Genomic DNA, 21,683 nt, shown 5'->3' with positions numbered 1-21,683 from the left:
TAAACCATGCAGACTGCCTGCTGAAACATCTAGAGCTATCTTTTCAATACTCACAAACAACAATGAATGATTTTAACACTTGTCTCAAATACAATCGTTTCTGCACACATTGCGTGCCTATATGTATTTCCCGGAAGTTTGAATCAAACGCTCAATAGCGTGATTCCACGAATTATAATTTATAATTCTGTCCAAAGTGGTAAACTGCAACATTCTTTTGAATGTGGTTTCTTATAAGATTTGCCTATACCAGACGATTGATGCTTTGTTAAAACTGAGGTAAGCGAGCAAAATAGATTGTGGATTCCCAAACAACGTGATCTGTGTGATTAGAGCTCGAGTCGAGCCGCGGACGGCGCCAAACTGAGCTATAACCTTTGTTCATAAATACAGGATTTTGCCGGCGTATAAAGCGACATGTTTAGTTACGCGTTACCGGGTTACTGAAGACTGTAAAAGTCCACGTGGCCTTTAAGTTATCGGTTGGTTCTAATGCTTTATCCGTAGAAAATGTTGCAATTACCAGGTTTTATTACAACATGCTCAAAGTAAAGCACAAAAATGGCGACGGCTTCTAGATTCTACGGCTGTGCAAACAATAGCGGTTCGAGGAATCCTGATAATTATTCGAATTTACTAGTAGTGGGGATTCAACGATTCTAGTTGTTACCGATTTAATTTTTTTAAACGAAAATGAATGCCTCTTTTGACGACTATCATAGACAAATATCGTTTTCTATCGGATATTGAGGAATGGCCTCGCCATTTCGTTGATACATCTTATATCATGTCATAACTGCCGTGGTTGCACTCTCATCTTTGTTTGGCTCACTGACTTTAATGTAATCACGAGCCACTATTCTCCCTTCCTTCCTCATAATGTAGTATCCTGGAATAGGATACATTACTTACTCGTACTTTGCTGAATATAACTGACGTGAAGTGACAACGAACTAAGTTACTAAATTCATTTGTGTATTATTTTTCGATGGTAAAGGCATATGTTAGGATTTAAATATCGTCAATGAGATAAGCATTTATCCAGAAAAACAAAAATTAAGCGACTAAATATTTCGATGTAATAGCTGCACTGTTTTTTTTTTTATTGCTAGTATAATCACAGATTATTGGAGTGCGTTCGATACCTTACACAGCACAAAACTTAGGTACGGTGGGCCCTTTCCTGTTCGTTTTAATTTGACTTGTTTCGTTCGTTTTACTCTTTATGCTGCTTTTCCTTATTGCAGTAATCATCATATTCACAGGTTATTTGAAATTTTCCTTTCCAAATTAATAACCACAGTTCTACTGCTGCTTACCCAGCCTGAATAAAGCAAAGTTAATGGGCAAACAAAAATGTTAATTTTGAGGGGGAAGAAAAAACAAAGCGTATCATCGTTGTCAAGAAGTAAAGTCAATTGAAGCGGTGAAGGTCAGCAAAAGTGTTCAAAATAAATAAAATTAGGATTGTACAATGGAAGCCTACTCTAAGGACACTCGGATATTACGGACAGTTTCGTTTGTCCTGACGAAAAGCTCATATATTTTCTCAACAATTAACCTGCTTAATACGGACACCGGTTAATATGACAACGGACACTTTCCTGCGTCCCGAGTGACAAAATCAACCCCGCTTTAAGGACAATGGTTATCTACGCACTGTCTATTTTCATTGTCACAATTGCGTGCTATTTCGTAGACATTGTACCCCGTTCAAATAATGACAGAGTTATACGGATTATTACGATTTTATAACTCAAAATACTGCAGAAGCAAAGAAGCGTGACATGTTTGTTCAGTCTATCTTTCTTCCAATGTTTGTCCGTTGTACTGTAGTACTTTCGAAAAGTTTTCTGCCTACTATATGCCTGCAAAAAAGTTTCACTTCTTTGCTTTGCTGCAGTCATTGCTTGCAGCCTTATTGCTCTTTGACGTCCTTTGCTTGTAGCAGCAACAGCTTCCGCTCTTCCGCTTGTTGCAGTTGCAGTTAGAAAGTATACGTTTTGTTGCGTTAAAAATGGCAATTTCTTTGTACCAAAGATTTGTCCGTCACGGTCTTTTCCTGTAAGCCCGCTTAATACGGACACCCGGATAATACGGAGTCTTTGGTATGTCCTAACCTTTGTATGTCCCCTTGGTGTCCGTTAATTCTGCAGTAGTAATAATCAAAGATTGGGAGTGCGTTCGATGACCTCTCTGAAGGGATGCCTGATGGACGTCCCAAGATACATTCATTCGTTGATTGTCCCATACAATCTCGACTCCAGACGCAATTACGATTTCGTTCTCTCAACGTCGAACGTAACTAGTATAACAAAACTCTGCGTGGAAAGGGTTCAGCTCTTTCCAAACAACATCTCGTAGACGTGACAGTCAAATTGTTCTGGCACCTTTGGAATACGCAAAAGTTACTGGACGTAGTCCATTTTGCATAGACCACATTAAAAGTACCATTTCAGTATAACGCAATGCTCGATCTTCGGTTTTGGCTTGGTGGGTTTCACGATCGCACCAATTTTCAACATCCTGCCCTTTTTGGGAATTAATATCATCAAGGACAGGTTTTAGTTCTAAATGGTGTCAATTAGCCTTCCCTCTCCCTTCTCACATCTCCCCGCTTGTTTTCTCTCATTTTTTCTCAAATATTATTCAGTAATTGATAAAACGTTGTTTTTCTAAGGGCAAAATTACTCTTGGTGACGGACATGTAAGAAAGAGAGAGAAAAAATGTTTAGGGGATATAACTAAGTCGGTATTGTTTCTACAAGATTTTACAACAATGGCTGTTTGTGTGCTTAAAAGGATTTATTGAAAAGCATTGCAGCTTGAGGCTGACAAGTAAGCCTGGAGTAGAATGGAGAGAAGTAAGGCTGGAGCCCAAATAGTTAAAGCTCAACTAGGCAGGTTCATCGACATGGAGACCGAGGCAAACAAAGCACTGCAGAAAAGAAAACAGGAACTTGAGAACCGTAGGATACTGTTCAAATTTCAGATAGCTGCGGCATTAAACATTTCATCACAAGGCACCACAGCTGCAGAAGGGCTTCAAAAGCAACTTAGCACCCTTGCTGAAATACAACGTCAGAACAAAGAGCTTTCAAGCGATATCCAGCGACCGCAAGAGGAAGAGGAATTAGAGATCTCACGGAGAGATATCACAGTAAGTGCAAACAACAGGATCTGATAAATTAAGTTTAAGAACATGACAAGATACATTGTATTGTCTTGTTACGTGATTATTCTTTTCTTCTTACTTTTTGCCATGTCAATTTGGTTTTCTTTTGTGCTGTAGTTGATCACCAAGGGTGTGAAAGAGAAGCACAGGAAAGATAAAGAGAAAGTTGGAACCCAGATGTCCAGAGTTCAGGAAGCCAAGGGAGCGAAAGAGCATTTGGTTGACTTGCAAACGAAAAACCAAATCCCTCGACCTTACAGAGAGGAAAAAATTTTAGAGGTACACGGAATTGTTGTTAGCGATGTCAGTATCATTACCAGTACGAGTAAGCAACAGATCAAGGCTTGCATAGGTCCATGGACTTCATTTTAAAAGAGCAGGGAAGAGGTGTTTGAGTATGTTAGAACGGGGCTAGGGTAATAGTCATTCAATACTCACTTATTCACGTTTAACTTAGTAAAGTTTAGAAACAATCGCTAGAATTATCTCACTAAGGAGTAATATTATCTTTTTTTCCCTTTTAAATTTTTATGCGATATTTTACAAGGGTGGGAAAATGGCAAAAAGAAAAGCGATTCCTCTCTGCCTTCCTAACAACATTAACTGGTATCCGTCCACTGGTGAGATCCGTAAGAGCAAAGCAACGCGATCTTTCCTTTGCCCAGTACCTGCTGCTGTAGAGATGCTAATAGCAATAAAAGGTACAACTTTTTTCTAACTTCTTAAACTTAAAAAAGTCTTTGTAAACCAAGCCAAGCATTTATTTCACGCCTAGATACATTAAAAAGAACAAGAACCAAACCAATACAAGTTATGTTTCATCTTCCACAGGTATATAACGAATTCACAGCATGACTAGCTATTATAGTTGTCATGGCTCAGTTTCGTATCGCCGAGGACTATGAGTTCATACCCGTCCAGTCTGGCGTTTTTCAGCTTTTCATTCCGCATGCGGCAGCTAAGCTAGCTACGTAAAATAAATTCTTCTCAGGTTTATCAACAAACCTTGATTCTATTTTGATTTTTTTTTTTTCAAATAATTCCCGTATTAAAGAATCAATGATAAACTTCTGAGGTCAAGTCTGACCTGCTTTGAATTTAAAGGGGCCTGCTATTATCGTTTGCCTTCGTTTGCCCTTCCACTTTATTCAATTCTATGACAACTGTGAAAGTGTTAATATTCTCCAAAATTCCGTGACCTAGCCCATTTTTAACCGTGGGAACGTTTCTGATGGATACAGCAAGTGAAGTACACACAGAATTGTCTGCAAGGTTTTCTTTTTCAGAACCTGTTTGCGTGGTTTCTATAACTGGTCCATGTCGAGACGGGAAGTCATACGTACTGGGAAAGGTGTTCGGCCAGATGGATGTGTTCTCCATTGGTCATGAGATGGACCCCGAAACTATGGGAATCTGGATGTGGATTGTGCCTCAAAAATTTAAGGTTTGAAGAAAAGGAATTTTTTACAAATAGACTTTTTGAATTCATAACTAATTGCGTACTTAGGTTTGCGGCAACTAACACTCTCTTAAGCATAACATTATATTATACATTAAAATTCCTTTTCGACCTTTTAAAATTCTTCTTAATTCATTGCCTTACATTTTTTGTTCTCAACCTTAATGTGCACTTGTTATTTTTCTATTTAGGACTCTCGTGGACGCGATTTTAGAGTTATTCTGTTGGACTCGGAAGGAATAAATTCTGTTACCGCAGAAGGTCCAAATGATAACCAGATCTTCATCCTAACTGTTTTGTTGGCGTCGATGCTGATATATAATTCAAAGGGAGTTCCAAAAAGGAACGATCTCAATAATTTGAGGTATCCTTTCTTGATGCGGTGAGGTAGTTTAGCAACTGACCTATTAACTGCTAACTAGTCATTCTGTGAGTAAGATACCTGGTAATGATAAATAAATGAAATTTCATATATGTCAACCGTGATAGAAAGATTTAATTAAAGACCATGGTAGTTGCGTACGTTGCGCACCATTACTGTGGTGCGTCTTTCTCGTTTCATTTCTTACATTTCTTGTTGACAGCATTCTTGACTCCATGTAGGATAAGAAACCACGATCAATACCTTCCTGAACTTTTTGACGGCCATTCATTTCGATACAAACTAAAGGTTTTTTATTCGGCGATATAGGAAAATACAGATACTCCTTTTTTGACAAAAAAACCACTTGTTGAATTAATAACTAATGTATTATCATCATTACAATCTTTGCCAGTGCATAGTTTTAATTTTATAGCCGGATGACTCACTCCTAGTAGTACCGCCCTGGCCATGCGCAGGATTATCATTAGCTGCTTTTTCTAAGCCTGCATAAAACTTGCCTAACATTTTAGAACGCAAGGCTTACAAATAACAGTAAAGTCATAAGAACGGTCGAATACTTTTAGCCGGAGAACCTCAAGCCATATGGAGTTTGATGATCGACGCTCTAGTGAAGTTGGTTACTTAACAAAGTGAATTATTCTCAAAAGGCAGGCTAATACAAAGCTGTTTTTAGAGTGTGATTGGAGAGCAACGAAGAACACGCATTCGCTGACAAAAGTGACCAGACCAGTTGCGATGGGTCTCTAGAAATGCAGAGTTTTAGCGGAGGTTTCGGGATCAATTTGGCATCCGGCTTGTCACATTAATTGTTTTGGTGAAATCGGTATGCTTTGTTTTCAAATCATCCTTAACTATTACACAGTTTTATAGTGAAACTTTCTCAACGAATTAGAATCCGATCGAAAGGTCGACGTGATGACCACGATTTGTTCCGCAACTCGTTTCCATTCTTCATTTGGCTGCTGAGAGATGTAGCACAGAAGCTTCCTGAAGATTGCAGGGACTTAAACCACTACTTTGCAACAAGAGTAAGATATGCTCTGTGCACTTAACACCACTATAAGCTCCAACCTCGGGGACGGGCTCGATCCTTACCCACTTCCCTTTGAAGTTTAGCTAAAAATCGTTTCACTTTAGAAAAATGGTTTTCGCTAGGGGGGGGGGGGGGGGGGGTGAAGATTTTCAGTGAAGCGATGAAAATAAAATGACACTTTCAAGGAAGGAGATTAAAATGTCCCGACCCTCCCTTGGAACTCGTCCTAAAATTCCATGACCCTCCCCTGGATAAATGAAACGTCCAAATTCTATATACAGTCGTAAAAGGAAAATGATTCAGTACTTTTAATAAAGCAAACGTGTATTAAAAACTGTGTATAAACAGTTATATACAGAGGCAATCAATTCCAACATCATTCCATATTGGATATTAAAACACATTTCAAGCCGACTGAAACCTTTCAATATTTATTTTATTAGCTTCGCCAACTTAATATAGATTACATAAACAAAACAAAAAAAAGTAAATACACGCATTTTTCCTCTAGCCACCCATCAGGAGTCAAAAAAGGATTCGTTAAGGGCGAGGCCCAAAAACTGCTACGAACGAACTCCTCAAAAACAACATTTGAGGAAAATATTGAATAAATTAAATCACGACTCCTTGCCAGTGGCTACACAAATAATCTGTCGTGATTGAAAAATTTTTATCAGATGTCAAATTTACAGAAAGGTCATCGGCATTGAAGCAAAAAGACAGCACCCCCAATCAAATACTGCCTTTCGTAACACAATATCAACCATCAGTGCCCAGCCTCAAACATGTTTTAATGAGAAAATGGCACTTAATACAACACCAGCCTTTCCAACAAGAAATCTTCAAAGAGCCACCACTAATTTCCTTTTAAAAAGGAAAATATCTATTTATATATGAGACGCTTGTCAGAGCAAAAATATAGAGAGGTTACACAAATGTTTCCATTGTTAGAAGCTGTGCAGACATGTCACCCCTTGCTATTTCCTAACTCTATTATGAGGGAATAAGCACCCTAAAAAAGAAACAGTTGCTTTACATCCGATATGCATTTGACAAGGGACTGTTCACTGTGGCTTCAAAAGACGTTATCAAGCAACATATGGCATTTACCATGAGTGAGACTGAGGATGATGATAGTGATGGTGGGCATGACTATGATGATGATGATGATGGCAATGGTGATAATAATGTTGAGGATGATCCTGATGGTAGCACTTTTGATAGTGATGCTGTTAGAAAGATCAGTTCTTCTGAGTGATATAACAATAAATTGATGTGCAAACCGGCAAGACATGAGCTGCTTTATAAGTTGGGTTGTTGCATTTATACTTTCAATAGCTTGTGTTTTCAAGTAATTGCATGCCTTGATTTTTAGACATAATTTGTTATCTTGTAAAACATGATATTTTAAAGCATCCCTTTACCAGCATGGTGGTTTAATTTCTTGTGACCCTCCCTCTTTTCCTGTCATTTTTTTTTTTCATAACCCTCCCTTTTGAAGGGCTCAAAAAACTGTGACCCTCCCCTGTTTTCCACCCCCCTTCCCCCCTGCTAATTTCTGACAAGTCCCTTATTACATTTGTTTGTCTTTTACAGCTATTCACTGGATGTTTTTAAATTTGTTTCTTAGTGAAACGTACACGTGCGACATGACCTGTAATGTTTTATAACATATCGGACACCTCTGATCTTGAAAAAGTGTAAAGACAAATACAAACGTCTACCAAGAACTTTACGTGCTCAGAAAATAGTTAAAGCGTGGTGCATGACACGTTTCTTCAACCCATTCCTTACATTGCACGACTATACAACTATCAATGAGTTATCTTTCAAGTGTCAGTGACACTTTTTTCTTGTTTTGCTGTTTGCAATATGTTGTTGTTGTTGTTTTGCTTTGAGGCGTAACTTTAACCTTTTCCCCTCTCTTTAAGGTTTTCAAAGAGTCACAGAACGTTACAGGCGACGAGGAAAAGCATCAAATGGTTTCCGAAAGTATTCTCAATTTTTTCTCTGGCTTTGAAGCCTTCTCTCTTCCTGCACCTTCGGATGATGTACAAATTATGCAAGACATCGAAAATTGCTGGGGTAAGCTAAATCCTAAATTTCGTGCTGGGGTGGAAAGCTTCGAGACCCTGTTGAAGTCAAAACTGTATCCTAAGCAAAGCGTCAACAGAGGAGAATACATCACAGGAGAAGGTAAGCATCACTTAGAATTTTTTGTTATTCCAAAGCTGGAAACTTTGAGATCTAATATATCTCGTTTGAGAAATATACATTTTGAGTAGAAATGGATACATTTCCTATAAAATTATTGGTCAAAACGCAGCGATTAGTATAATTACTCAGGTGATTATAGAGATTCTGTTGATCTGATTGGTCAAGGATTGCGTAATATCCTGCTATAATCACCTCGCACGAGGTGATTATAGCGAGAAACGGCCGCTTGGTGATTTGTTGATGTTTCTGAGGAAGGAGTAAATAGGATGAAAGAAAATGCAATTCCAAAAGGCACTAAAGATGCAGCTAAGTCTGGGGTGATACTTTCCGAAGGCAAGATATGAAAATTTTGCTACCTGTAATAAGAAAACCTTGTAAATTGTCGTGGAAATGTTGTCGATGTCGATGGCTTAAAATGAAAACAATAACTTGATTAAGTGAAATTCGCGCAAGATTTTCTTTATTTAACAGAATGATTTTCACCAACAAAACAAATTTAAGACAGAATTTGAAAGCATGGAAGTAAACGAGATGAATAAATGTCTCTAAGTTCTACGTTTCTGTGAGGAGAAAAGACGGCAGTTTTTATGTTTTGCGTAAGTTAATTATAAAAACGCTTTTAACGGAAGCTCTTAAGAAAATACTCTCACATCTTACTCTCTGCCTTTACATCTTATCAGTTTTTAAAAGTGTTTGTGTTTGTTCTTCGCCAAGATCGTCACAAATCAAAGCAAAAATAAGAAAACTACGCAAGAAAACTTGTCAGTAGTTTAAGCCAACGAGACTGCCAATGTAACGATGTAGTGTTGTCACTTGTGAGATGTTTGTTTGACTATTTCAGCTAGCTAAGAATCAAATTTTCTTAAACATGAAGCAAAATGGGACGAGAAAAGAAAATAAATCTCCAAGGGAATCAACAAACATGGACCAAAACAACTGAGCTCAGAAGACTGCTCTGCAGTTAGCCGCACTAATTATATTTAACGGCGTGTCAATACTCACAGGGCGTCTCACAGAAAGAAAAACGATTTCGCAAAAACCAATAAACCAGCAAAGTTTTGTCAACAAAAGCACGTAGATACTCGCCTTTTTAGAGAATGACCAGTCCAGTTATTCCATTGATTTTTTTCGTTCGTTTTACCACGTTTGGTGAGCGAAAAGGTTTATTTCAAGAAGAGAAATCCAATGTTTCATAGCGCCCGATCGGAGTAAAATTAATTCACTTCAAGATTTTCCCGCGAATTCCGGTTACCGTGCCCGTGGGCAGTGATAGGAAAATCTTGACCGCTCTAAGAACCAATCAGATTGTAGGATTCGTTACCGTGTCCTCTTGGAAAAAATAATTACATTTATTTTGAGGTAATCACCTGAACAGTAACAGCCTTGAATACAACGGCTGTTGTATTCAAACAAGTTAGACCTTAGGTGACTTCTTGCAAACCTTAGGGATGGTTTCATGAGGTCCAATGCAGTTTCGACGTATTTTATGGAGGGCCTTCTTCTAATCAAACGTGTTGTTGTAGCCCTAGGAAGACTGGTGCAGTTATACACAGACGCCATCAACGACCCTGATGCAATTCCAAATGTAGAAGCAGCCTGGGATACCTTTGTCCGAACAAAATGCTCTGAGGCAAAGGAAGGCGCCTTGAAGATTTATGATAGTGTTATGTTAGTAGAAATGAAGGGTGCCCTTCCTTGTGATGGCAAAGTAATCCTGAATAGTCACAAGAAAGCTAACAATCAGAGCTTGGATGCATTTGAAGCAGACACCGCTGATCTTCTTTCTTCAAACATCGACAACGAATTAAAGGAGCTTTCGGTAGGTGTATGTAAGTAAAAAAGAAGTATCAACAATATGAAACGTGCAAAGCTTTGACATTTTGAAAATAAATGGCTATTACATAATAAACAGCACGGTAGTTTACTAATGACTGCTGATAAACATTTTATTTCGCAGCCTATGATTGTAACAACGTTATTTCCCCTTTTAAGAACGCCAAACCAAAACAGGCCCTGTCGCTTTCATGATGAAGATCTGATCTAGAATCAATGATTCCATATCAGTGTAGAGGATTTCTTAGATATTGGTCCAACTCAAGCAAATATGATATCGGAAATGTTAGATACAACAACAAACCCTCACTGGGGTTATTTCCATTCTCGTTATCATAATGTACTGTGGTGTTCAAACATGCTATTGCATTGATCTTCAGATTTCTATTGACAAAAAGTTGAACATCTGGAAGGACAAAAACGCCTCAGAAACTAAACAATTCTGTCAGGGCCTTCTAGAGGCGCTTAAAATGGCGTACTTAGACCCAGTCCTTGCTCAAATAAGAAGCCAAGGTGGTGCCAGCGTGACGTATCCTAATATCATGGCTGCATGGAACGCAATTATAAACGAATTCCACAAGAAGGCTGTTGGTTCGAAAGATGTCATCGCCGTTATATTCAAGGAATTTAATAAGGTACGGTGAAACTTCTTAATCCCTATCTTATTCCCGGCCTTCAAACTGAACTGAACTAAACTGAACCTTACAATTTCACTACCTTGTGGCATTCCTGGTTCCTGATAGAATTATTCTTGTTATCTTGTTTCTGTCCGGTTTGTTCGATTCTACAGCATCTTCTTTTTTGTATTTTTTCGTGGAAAATATTCTGTCCCAATCCATCGTACCGAAAAAGATGGCCACTGGTACATTTACCCATAATTCTTAGGAAACGAAATCCTTAAAAACGCTCATAAAAACGTACAAAAAGTTCTAAAACCTTTAAACCTAGCATACACAATGTTGTGAGTACAGGGGCGAATCTCGCCCAAAAATCTGGTTTATCTACGTGCCTATTGGCTATGCTAGTTTCGCAAGGTATGGTGGTAAAATTTACAGCCGCCATCTTTTTCCGTATTGTGAATTGTCCACTAGCATCGTCCATGTTTGTAGTTCGTTCAAGGTAACACACATCTCTCAGTCTTTGCTTAGCAGATAACTTCTTAATCGATGGGACAAACACTTCCAAACATTTTGATCAGTTTATATTGCAATCTGTCCCCTCAACAAACTGGAAGAGTTATCGACCCTTTCTCGCAAGCTACAGAAAAGAATTGGTCGAGTCATAGTCGGACAATGTTAATGTCTCGTATGGAACGTAACGTTAACTTGTACTGAAGATACTGGTCGAGTTAGTCAATCGGTATACTAAGTCTGTACCCCAAGTGTTTCGCGTTCGCCAGGTTGTCGAGCTGAGGGAAACCTAGAGTAAACTAACTAAGGAATTTGAAACTTATCAGTCGTTTCCCTGACGAGCAAATACAAGCTTTCAAGTACAATCAACTCACCACGGACAACGTGTTCATCCTTTACACGAAAGAACTGTCAGGAAACGCTTGCTCCTATTATTAGTCACCAAGAAAAACTTATGCAGCCAGCATAATTTTAAAATTGTCAATTGTATTATCTTGTGTGTATGACTTTCAAAATCAAGTATATTAAAACTAGCCGATGAACGTACGAGTAAAGGAAACTTAACCCGATTATCCTTCTCTATAAAAAAAAAACAGGATTTGCGAGATGAAGTGAAGAAATACGAAGACATTCTTAAGAGAATGAAGGATTATGACGACAATCTCGCCAAGGAAAAAGTAGCTCTGGCTACTCAAGAAGAGGAAAAGAGGAAATTGGAGGTGATTTATTCTTTGAAATTTTTATGTCTGTAAAATAATTTGTAGAATCACTTCACTTTAACCCAGGTGTTACGTGTTAATTTGATTGGTTTATCATCCTTAAATTAAGTCTGCTTGTTATGTAACTAAAAAAACACGAAATGAAAAAGCATAATATAATAAACGATATTAAAACAGAAGAAAACAAAACGAAACCAAAAGAAAAAAAAAACAACAACAAAAACAAAAACAGATTCAGTCTCTTTTTTAAAGGAATTGTTTTCAATTGCGTTTAGCTCGAAGTTACCCTTATGATAATGTAATTATCACCTCGTTGTATACCAATTGAGTGCATAGCATTTTTCAATTGTTGCTGTTTGCTATTTCAACTTCAGACAGCATTAGATAGTCGTGTCCCACATTGTCTTGGATTTTGAGCGGTTTTTTTAATGATCACAAATGAAATTGCTAATTGGGGCTAGCTATCAACTACTATGCATTAATTTGATATATACTAAACCAATTTTCACCTAAGTGTCGGTTGATAGTGATAGAGATTTACTTTGTCGTTTTGCGGTACGGTTAATATCTACCACTATCCACTTCCGCATAGGTTAGTAATTGTTGATTATTGACGTGACCCAAGAAATTTTGCCTTCAAGTTAAAAGTCCTGTTACAGTTCAGACTCGTTGAAAGGTTTCGGACAAGACAAAAAAGTTAACAGAAAATTCATCCCCTCCCACTCGAAAGCTTGTGAGTTTACTGTAAACTCAAGTCGTTGAGTAAAGTTTTTTCTTGATATTGACTAGTAAGCTTTCATCTACATGCATTCACGATTCACTGACAATGCCAAAGTCCTTGATTTATTTTCAGGAATGTATCGCTAATTTGAATAAAAGAGAAGAAGCTCTGCAGAGAAAGGTCAACATTTCTTTCTTTTTTTAATCTACCACTATGTATAGTAATATTGTACCATGAACTCTAAAATATTGCAAAGAAGCAATAGTACGAACAATCAGAAACATGCAGCGATATATATTTATATCAAATTTCGATTGGGTTTCAAGGAGGCTTACGATATTTTAAGAACGGTGCCTTCTTTTACTACTGGGCGTATATAAGGATGGTCTGAGAAACAACCAACGGCTTTAAAAAGTGACAGCCAAAGTTTTGTGCCTTTCTCCTCTTCACGTTTTTTTACCAGAAAAATAATAATGTCTCTTCTTTACTATGGCGTAGATACATCTACAAAAATCTTGCGATCAACTGTCGATTCATCTAGCTTAACGTACTTTTACAACGCACTGGAAATTTCAGTGCATCGCGGTCGCGTAAACGATGACGTCAGAACAACAAGGACTTTACATAACATTCTATACACGGACTTCTATCCACAAATGGTGTTTGGCTGCCTTGTGCCTCCAACTGGCGAAGATATGGGGCGCTTTCCATTCGACCAAAAATTCCGGAAATTCCGGGTTTGGGAGCCAATGGAACAGACATTTTCCGGAATTTCATTCCGAAATTTTGGGTGTACCTCGCGAGGTTGGCCTAAAATTCCGGAAAATCAGAATAACCGGAAAATTCCGTTCCATTCGACCATTCCTGCTCGCGCCCAGTTTCTCAGAGCCCGGAAATCGAACTCAACATGGCTTCCAATTCTTCTGCTCAATATCAGTGTTCCGCTTGTTTTTATGCCACAGATGACTTGAATGTTCTTTTGCACCACTTTTGCACCGGAGCCACGGCAAACTTTCGTAACTAGTGCGAAAATGCATATAAGCTACGCGCAATGTCTTAAATTGATGTGATAAGTGACGAGCACACTTTCTATTGCAAGGCAAATAGTCGCGGACTCGGTTTAAATTTTGGTACGCATGTAGGAGCTACCCACACTGAACAGCGCTATGTCGTCTTCCTCGTCCAATACTTCGCTTATTTCAATTTCATAGTCATCGAGCAACTCTAAAGCAAGTAAAATAGACAAATAGTCCGCCATTTTTTGATTCCCCTGTTTATTTTCGCGAAGAAATTTGGTACGTGATGGACTGGGACGGCCGGAAAATACTGTTTCATTCGTCACATGGAATACTCGAAATTTCATTCCGGAATTGTTGGTCGAATGAAAAGCGCCCATGGCCTTCCAAAGTCTCTAGTACCCAGACTCTATTATTTTTACAGTCACGCTTAGCTTTTTTCAAAAATTAGTAAGCCGCTCAATTTTGAGAAACCATTTCTAACAGCCTTTCATCCATGTTCTTTATTTTTCAGTTGATAACACCCTATTACGCAGGGAAGCAAAACGTCTATTTTGGGTGTAGCCACGTGACTTGTGACGTCATCGCCCCAAGTTTAAAATGAGAGATATTTAATGAGATATTTTTTTCCACATTGAGCCGCATCCTCTTGGACAAAGCTGTTTTGCATTCAAATTTTTTCTAGTGCAAGGGAGTCTGGGAAGGTTCTTATTATAATTATATATTACTTTAGTAATTATTATTATTATTATTATTATTATTATAAATATTATTATTATTATTATTATTATTATTATTATTATTATTATTATTATTATTATTATTATTATTATTATCTTACCGACTTACTTGTTATATCAAATATACAGTCTATACATAGATATTTGAATGACAGACGTCATAATTAAAGATAACTACTAGATCTCTTCTCTCCGTGCGTTTTTATAAAGTATTTTTCTTCTCCACTTTTCGACAGATTTCGATTGTAGAGAACAAACAGAAAAAAGAAGTCGAAGCAATGAGACAACATGCAAAAACAGAGAGGGAAAGGTTAGAGAAAAATATGAACATGATGAAGGAAGCAGGCATGACAAGACGGTCGCAATTTCAAAGCAAGCTTGACGCTGCAGCTGACAGAGAGAGGCAAGCAAACGAAGCTTTGAAAGAACTGAGGCGAGCACTTAACAAGGAAAAGGAAAATAACAAAGCGCAAAAGTCAGCGGTTAATCGACAGAACCAAAGGTTGGAGCGCGAAGCTCGTGAAATGCAGGCACAGCTACAAAATCAGCTGAGCGCATATGCTGAGAGAGAAAGGCGTAATAATGACACCTTGCAGAATCTAAGGAGACAACTTGAGAACGACAGAAGGGAGTTGGCGTCCACGAGAAATGAGGTAGAATCAGTACAAAGCAAGTTGAGGGAAGCAAACAAGCCAGGTTTCTTTACACGAATTTTAAAGGCAATTTTTTGAAATACTTTTGAGAGATGTAATATTCATGTAATATTCAGGGGACTATCTTATTTCAATACTGGTCTTGATTTTTTTTCTGGCGGATTTGTGGCAGCAGTACGGCGGGTGGAAGGATTGTAAACTATCAAAAGCCCTTTTTCCATGTCGTGTTAAATCTAAACCAAAACCCTTCAGTACTCATTTCATTGTACAACTTTAAAGTGTGTGTCTCAACAAGGACAAATTTATTGTGATACCTTACGAGTCACGTTTTAATATGCAGTTTTTTTTTGTACGCATGTCACTGTCATTCATAAATGGTGGATATCCTGCTTCATTAAAACTGACTTATTAGCTAATACGTGCAATTTCGGTGTTTCGATTGGCACTAGCATCATGGGATATAAGCCTTCATACCATGCCCGAGAAATACCATTCATTAAATTGCCTTCTGGTCTTTCTTGAAAATTAAATTTAACAGACCTAGTCATATTTCGTGGTTATTATTAATCAAATAATCATTCCATATTTGAGGATACCTATCTTTCGAGTAAGGAACCGAGTTAGGAACCGAGTTGGGAGCCGAGTTGAGAAAGATTAAAACAGGTTTTTAAAAGAAAGTTGTTTAGCAATGAGTGGTCATCCCGACTATAACCTGACTGACTTCAAAATTCTTGGTTGAACTTCAAATAGGGCATTCTATTTCTAACCAGGCGAAACCCATAGTTTAGAGGTAAAGTGTTGATCGGAACTGATGCTAGGGTAATACAAAGACGATTTACTTTGAAAAACAACAACAAAAAACAGCCAAAAATGTGTCACAAATCAATAACCAAATCGCCTAAAGGTTGTTTAACTCGCTTTTTAACTCCTCACTCGGTTCCCAACTCGGTTCCTAACTCAGTTGTTAGTTTATCTTTCCATATTTTGTCTGGAACAAACTGTCATCCATAAGATCAAAAATAGTACTAATTTTAGGATGAGTCTATGTAGAGGCGCTGTAGTGGAGTGATGAACGCGAGGTTCATGAAATTGATTTTGAGTGTGTCTAGCAGTAGTAGGGTAACTAAAAATCCTCCAAGTGAGCTAGCTTTGGAAAGATAAATTTGGTTCACGTGTCAATGGAAAATATTTGGTTTCGGCGGGATTTGAGCCCACAACCTCACGACCTCAGTCGCACTCGATTCACTTCACTAGATTGAGCTCGGTTGATTGAGCATCGGACTGTCGTGCGGGAGGTCGTGGGTTCAAACCTCGGCTGGACCAACACTCAGGGTCTTTAAATAACTGAGGAGAAAGTGCTGCCTTTGTAACGACATCTGGAAATGGTTAGACTTTCTAGCCTTCTCGGATAAGGACGATAAACCGTAGGCCCCGTCTCACAACACTTCAATGTTCATAACCCTGTGGGACGTAAAAGAACCTAGACACTAATCGCAAAGAGTAGGGCATGGAGTTCCCGGTGTGCTGGTCTGGTCTTTGTGCTGTTTCATGATCTCATGGGTTGGGTGGGTAGGATGAGACCGCTAATGGACATATACTGATGTCCGATTTCATCCGTGCGCTGATGCATTTGAATATATATAAATAGAAAATACGGGATAAAAATGCATTTATTTACCATTATATTACCATTACCATTACTAGAAAACTTCAATTGCAGCATGCACGTTAAAGAATTTTAAATGTTATTCTGATTTTTGTACTTAGGTCTTTCAGTTCGGTTAAATAAAAGTGACTCGACTTAATATCTCGACGAGATCGCCGTCGTTTTAATTAACTGAACAATAGGGCCAGCTTTACCGAGCAGTTCGTTGAACTGTGGGTATTGTATTTGCGACATAATGGGAATATTTTAATGTATCAATAGTTGCTGAGCTGCGTGGCACCCACAAAATGGACAAAATTTGGGTTTGCTCTCCGCATTGTCCAGTTGTTTCATGCCGACAAAGACCTTAAAGAGCAAACGTTTCTCTGAACAAATGCCCACAACACGCTGAGCAACAACGCGATGAACCAGCATCCCACCCAGAGTGGAGTGCCAATCAGCTGCTATTTGCTATTTATGGCGTTATTGCTCAATTTGTCTCGTAATTTTGTTGAATGGAACATTCAATACCAAAGTGAACAGACCTGTAAACAACAATTCTCGGAATTATTTTTTCGTTTTAGGGGGATGAGGGTGGGGGGACTACAGCTATCCACATAAGACTTCAGCCTAAAAACATCAACAGGGACAGCGGAATTAAAAATACCCACGAAATAAGAAACACAACAGGAGAGTCGGTACAAGAACGGACCGCTGAGTGAGCAACTTCTCGCACCAGCCGACCTCATCGCCTGATGAAGACTAGTAGTAAGCAATCGAAACGTCGCGATTTTCATCTCAAAGTGACTACATCGTGTGACTAACGATTATGTACGTATTCTTGATTGTTAGTTCATTTTAGAGTAACGAAGGCCAGCCTGGCGATACATAGGTGTGTGCTGAATAATTATTACACCGGGAAAGTAAAATGTAGCTACTGCCACGGCAGTACGGAGGGAAATGTTCGTGGTATCTCCTCCCATCCTATCGATCTGTCAACCAATCGTGAAAATGTCCTCAACTTTATGGCATTTTAAGAGACAGCCGGTTATCAAGATGGGGGCCAATGGCAGGTAGAGGGGTCCATGAGAACTTTTGGTATGATTTTAATGAAAAAGCCAACCACTTGTTTTACGTTGCAACTCGGCCTACGCAATGAAACGTAAAAATTAATGCTAGCTTTGTAATTCGCAAAAGGGTTGGCTGGGTCATATCTTTTGTTTTCACGCGCGGAATACTAATTTAACTTTGTTTGACCATCAAAGTAACTAGAATTTGACACTGAGTCAACAGCAGGATTCAGAGAAACTGGGCGTTTTCTTCGTATGTTGAAATGTAAATATTTGCGAGCATCGCGACAACAATATCAGCTAAAATCCTCCGCATTATCATGGGAATTTTAGTCGAATAGAATGAAAAAGGGTCGGGATTTTTTTCTACCACGTAGGTCGTACTCTAATACTGAGTATAATTGACCAATTTGAGGAATTGGACCCCCAGGTTGTTTATCAACGAAAAATGCGAAATTGGTGAACTGATGTCACAAAATAGACAAAGATCGTTATTGATCAAAGGAACAAGCGTTGCCTTGGGTTATATCTCTTATTTTCACTTGCGGAATACTAATTTAACTTTGTTTGACCATCAAAGTAACTTGAATGACACTGAGTCAACAGTAGGATTCAGAGAAACTGGGCGTTTTCTTAGATGGTTGAAATGTAAATGTTTGGAAGCATCACGACAACAATATCAGCTAAAATTCTCCCCATTATCATGAGAATTTTAGTCAAATAGAATGAAAAAGGGTCGGGATATTTTTTCTACCACGTAGGTCGCATATAATACTCTAATACTGAGTATAATTGACAAATTTGACGAATTTTCGAGGATCGTGGCGGAAGCTATGGACCCACAGGTTGTTTAGCAACGAAAACAAGCGAAATCGGTAAACTGACGTCACAAAATAGACAAAGATCGTTATTGATCAAAGGAACCAAGCGTTGCCTTGTGAAATTATGGTCTACCCTTTGTAAGCATGCTGATGCTCAGTCTGTCCTCACTTTGTTAGTAGACTGTTTAACCTTGAAGATCGCAATCTGTTTTTTGAAGCTTTTTTCGTCATCTGAAGGTAAGAGTGTTCAAACCTAAAGCAATCTCGCTTGCTTTGCGGCCATTACTTAACATGAATACTAGTAATGGCTTTCTTGTGCCTTGAATCTCCTTTTAAAGGCTGACTGGAGAAAGACGTAATTTACAAAATGATTCGCGATAACATTTCGCATCTTTTTTCTTTGATTTTGAAGGCCTGCAGCTATTTGTATTGGAACGAATTTTTGAGGTTCGTTACCTCCCCGACAACCGCTGCCGGTTTGACTAATAGTGTTACTTTCGGAAATCATTGAACCAGTTCTTAAACTACAGGTCATTCTCCTAAACCTGAATTTAACATCTTATCCAGCAAGGCGTTGGGATGTCATATCTCCAAGGTTTGAGCGTATTTTCTGACACAGAAACGGTACGTTTCTAACAGTAACTTAACTTTGCTCGACAATGAAAGCAACTGGCATACGTATTGGGTCAACAGTAGCCGATTCAGAGAAACTACGCCTTTTCTTTATTTGTCGAGGATTTGAAATGTAAACATTTGCAAGCATCGCGAAGAATTATCGAATCCCGGAGATTACAATATCAAAGACTGTCTTGGCTGTTAACGTTTGCGAAGGTCTCAAATACTGTCTTGTGCCGCATTGACTGGTTAATCTTAGGACTTCTTCAGTGGGCCGTCTTTGCGTCGCTTTTAAGCCATGGTATAGTACTGAGTCGAAGTCGCTTCGGTAGCGGTCTGCAGTATAAAACTAGGTACGGATTGCGCGCAACTGAATTCGGTAGCACATTACGCGCGCATCACGAACTGCTTGCTTGTATTCTTTGATTCCTCGCGTGATATTAGTTCGCGCGTTATTGCTTAAGTGCAACCCGTGTGTAAAGAAATTAATTGTTACTAGAAACTGTAAGGGGCAGTTAATAACCTAATTTTAATGTCACTATGAATAGCCAAAAAAACATATTTGTTTCAATGGAATGGTTAAAATAATGGTATAGTTTTGTTAGCAGTAACCCAATTAGGCACAGAAACTACTTTTAATTATCAACAAAAAGGTTTCGTTTTCAGGATCAAATTTATGTTGTTGATATAATATGACAAGGTTTAGAAACAATTTTTTTCTCGAATTCTTCTAATTATGTTCGGCGGCGAATGGATAAAATGAAAGTGGATTGCAACTTGAAAACATTTTCAAGTTCTGTGTATTTAAGAGAAGTCGCTAACAGTTGATTATAGTTTGTTCATCTTACGAGAAAAACCTTATATTTTCTTCCCTATGTTGAAAGAGCAATTTCACGTTATAAAACAGGTTCTTTGTCAAATATTTGGGCAGTTTTGACCAATTTCAAAATTAACGATAGTAAAACAGGGATATTTTTTAATTTAAAATATCCCGAAAAACTCATCGACTCAGCTATCAATCGCCTCCAGCATCCTATAGACCCAGTTCAAACACCTTCTGACCGCCCTGTTCGGATTACGTTGCCATTTAAAGATCAGAAATCGGCGGACGTGGTTCGCAGGCAACTTGGCGACCTCGGAACTAAAATTAATCAAGAACTACAGCCGGTGTTCACGAGCAAAAAGATCGCTGATCATCTGAGAGTCACAGAAGAAAAGCCTCCCCTGATCAATCAGCAAAGTGTAGTATACGAATTCACATGTGATTTGTGTGATACAAATTATATTGGGTACACTTGCCGCCACCTACATCAACGCGTTGAGGAGCATAAACATTCTATGATCGCAAAACATCTCAGGGACGCGCATGGTTTAACACCTAACAACTTAATTAAGAACTTTAAAGTCATAAAGAAATGCCGTGACAAATTTGAATGTTTGGTCTACGAAATGTTGTGGATCAAGAACAAAAGACCGAAACTGAACACGCAAGCGGATTCCATTCGCGCGAAACTCTTTACCTGAATGCTTTCATGCTAATTTATTTTCTCACTTTCAATACCTATAAATATGCCTTTCCGTTATTTTCATTTTTACTCATTTGACAATGACGATATGAAGTCGTCGAAACGTCATGCTGTTTTACTATCGTTAATTTTCTTGTTGAAATGTTTCTCTAAATCGTTTTTCATCAGAGTTTTGACCAAAACACAGCAAAATCGCCGTAACAGTGCCCCGTTAACCATAGCCGCAGAAAATAGCCAGTTTTAAACTTGTTTTAAACTCTCCAAGAGAAAAATCTTTTTAAAGCTTTAGTGTTTGTCCCGGTGTTTGATCTTTGATCGGGTTAAACTTTTTTAGGACCATATCTTACTGGTACTTGGCCCAGCAACAAGTTCTTTCGAATGAACTAGCCAAGGAAGAACCATTTACAGTGTAAAAGAAATATAATCTTCCCTGCAATTTTCCACGAACTTATTCCTGCAGCAAATTCTTGGAAAGAAAGGCTAGCTTCCATTGTCCAGTTGTTTCATGCGACAAAGTCCTTAGAAAGAAATTGTTTCTCTGTACAAATGCCCACAACACGCTGAGTAACAACGCGATGAACCAGCATCCCACCCAGAGTGGAGTGCCAATCAGCTGCTATTTGCTATTTATGGCGTTATTGCTCAATTTGTATCGTAATTTTGTTGGACGGAACTTTCAATACCCAAGGGAACATACCTGAAAACAACAATTCTCGGAATTATTTTTTTCGTTTGGGGGGATGGGGGGGGGGGGGGTGGGACTATAGCTATCCACATAAGACTTCATCCTAATAACATCAACAGGGACAGCGGAATTAAAAATACCCACGAAATAAGAAACATAACAGGAGAGTCGGTACAAGAACGGACCGCTGAGTAAGCAACTTCTCGCACCAGTCGACCTCATCGCCTGATGAAGACTAGT

General features: G+C 38.5%; 1 protein-coding gene and 1 long non-coding RNA gene across 3 annotated transcripts in view; one reads left to right on the top strand and one right to left on the bottom strand.

Annotated features, from left to right (window-relative positions):
• The window catches only part of LOC146484940 (uncharacterized), a 182,260-nt gene that overhangs the window by 151,765 nt on the left and 8,812 nt on the right, over window positions 1–21,683 (bottom strand). The gene's annotated exons all lie outside the window — the stretch shown is intronic.
• On the top strand, window positions 160–16,886 carry LOC146484941 (guanylate-binding protein 6-like). Of its 2 annotated transcripts, XM_085103788.1 has the most exons (13): window positions 174–279; window positions 2,803–3,160; window positions 3,293–3,454; window positions 3,723–3,876; window positions 4,462–4,619; window positions 4,826–4,998; window positions 5,882–6,047; window positions 7,984–8,248; window positions 9,793–10,088; window positions 10,483–10,737; window positions 11,829–11,951; window positions 12,805–12,852; window positions 14,665–16,886. In XM_085103788.1, exons 2-13 carry the CDS (start codon window positions 2,855–2,857, stop codon window positions 15,157–15,159), a joined length of 2,601 nt encoding a protein of 866 aa, XP_084959914.1. In that variant the 5' UTR covers window positions 174–279; window positions 2,803–2,854; the 3' UTR covers window positions 15,160–16,886. The 2 variants fall into 2 exon arrangements, with proteins under 2 accessions (XP_084959915.1, XP_084959914.1); XM_085103789.1 differs by having other exon boundaries at window positions 160–3,160; window positions 3,305–3,454.

The sequence above is a fragment of the Pavona decussata genome, unplaced genomic scaffold (genome assembly GCF_977016875.1).
Source record: "Pavona decussata unplaced genomic scaffold, jaPavDecu1.1 SCAFFOLD_28, whole genome shotgun sequence".
NCBI lineage: Eukaryota > Metazoa > Cnidaria > Anthozoa > Scleractinia > Agariciidae > Pavona > Pavona decussata.
Note: the sequence above shows the minus strand (reverse complement) of the source record. Positions and strands in the feature narration are given on the sequence as shown.

What these genes read in the sequence shown, in the direction of transcription:
- LOC146484941 (XM_085103788.1), top strand. Translation starts at nt 2,855, where the DNA reads ATGGAGAGAAGTAAGGCTGGAGCCCAAATAGTTAAAGCTCAACTAGGC. An exon ending in GATGCTAATAGCAATAAAAG is followed by an intron (nt 3,877 to 4,461) that starts GTACAACTTTTT and finishes TTTCTTTTTCAG; the next exon opens with AACCTGTTTGCGTGGTTTCT. An exon ending in AGAATACATCACAGGAGAAG is followed by an intron (nt 8,249 to 9,792) that starts GTAAGCATCACT and finishes GTGTTGTTGTAG; the next exon opens with CCCTAGGAAGACTGGTGCAG.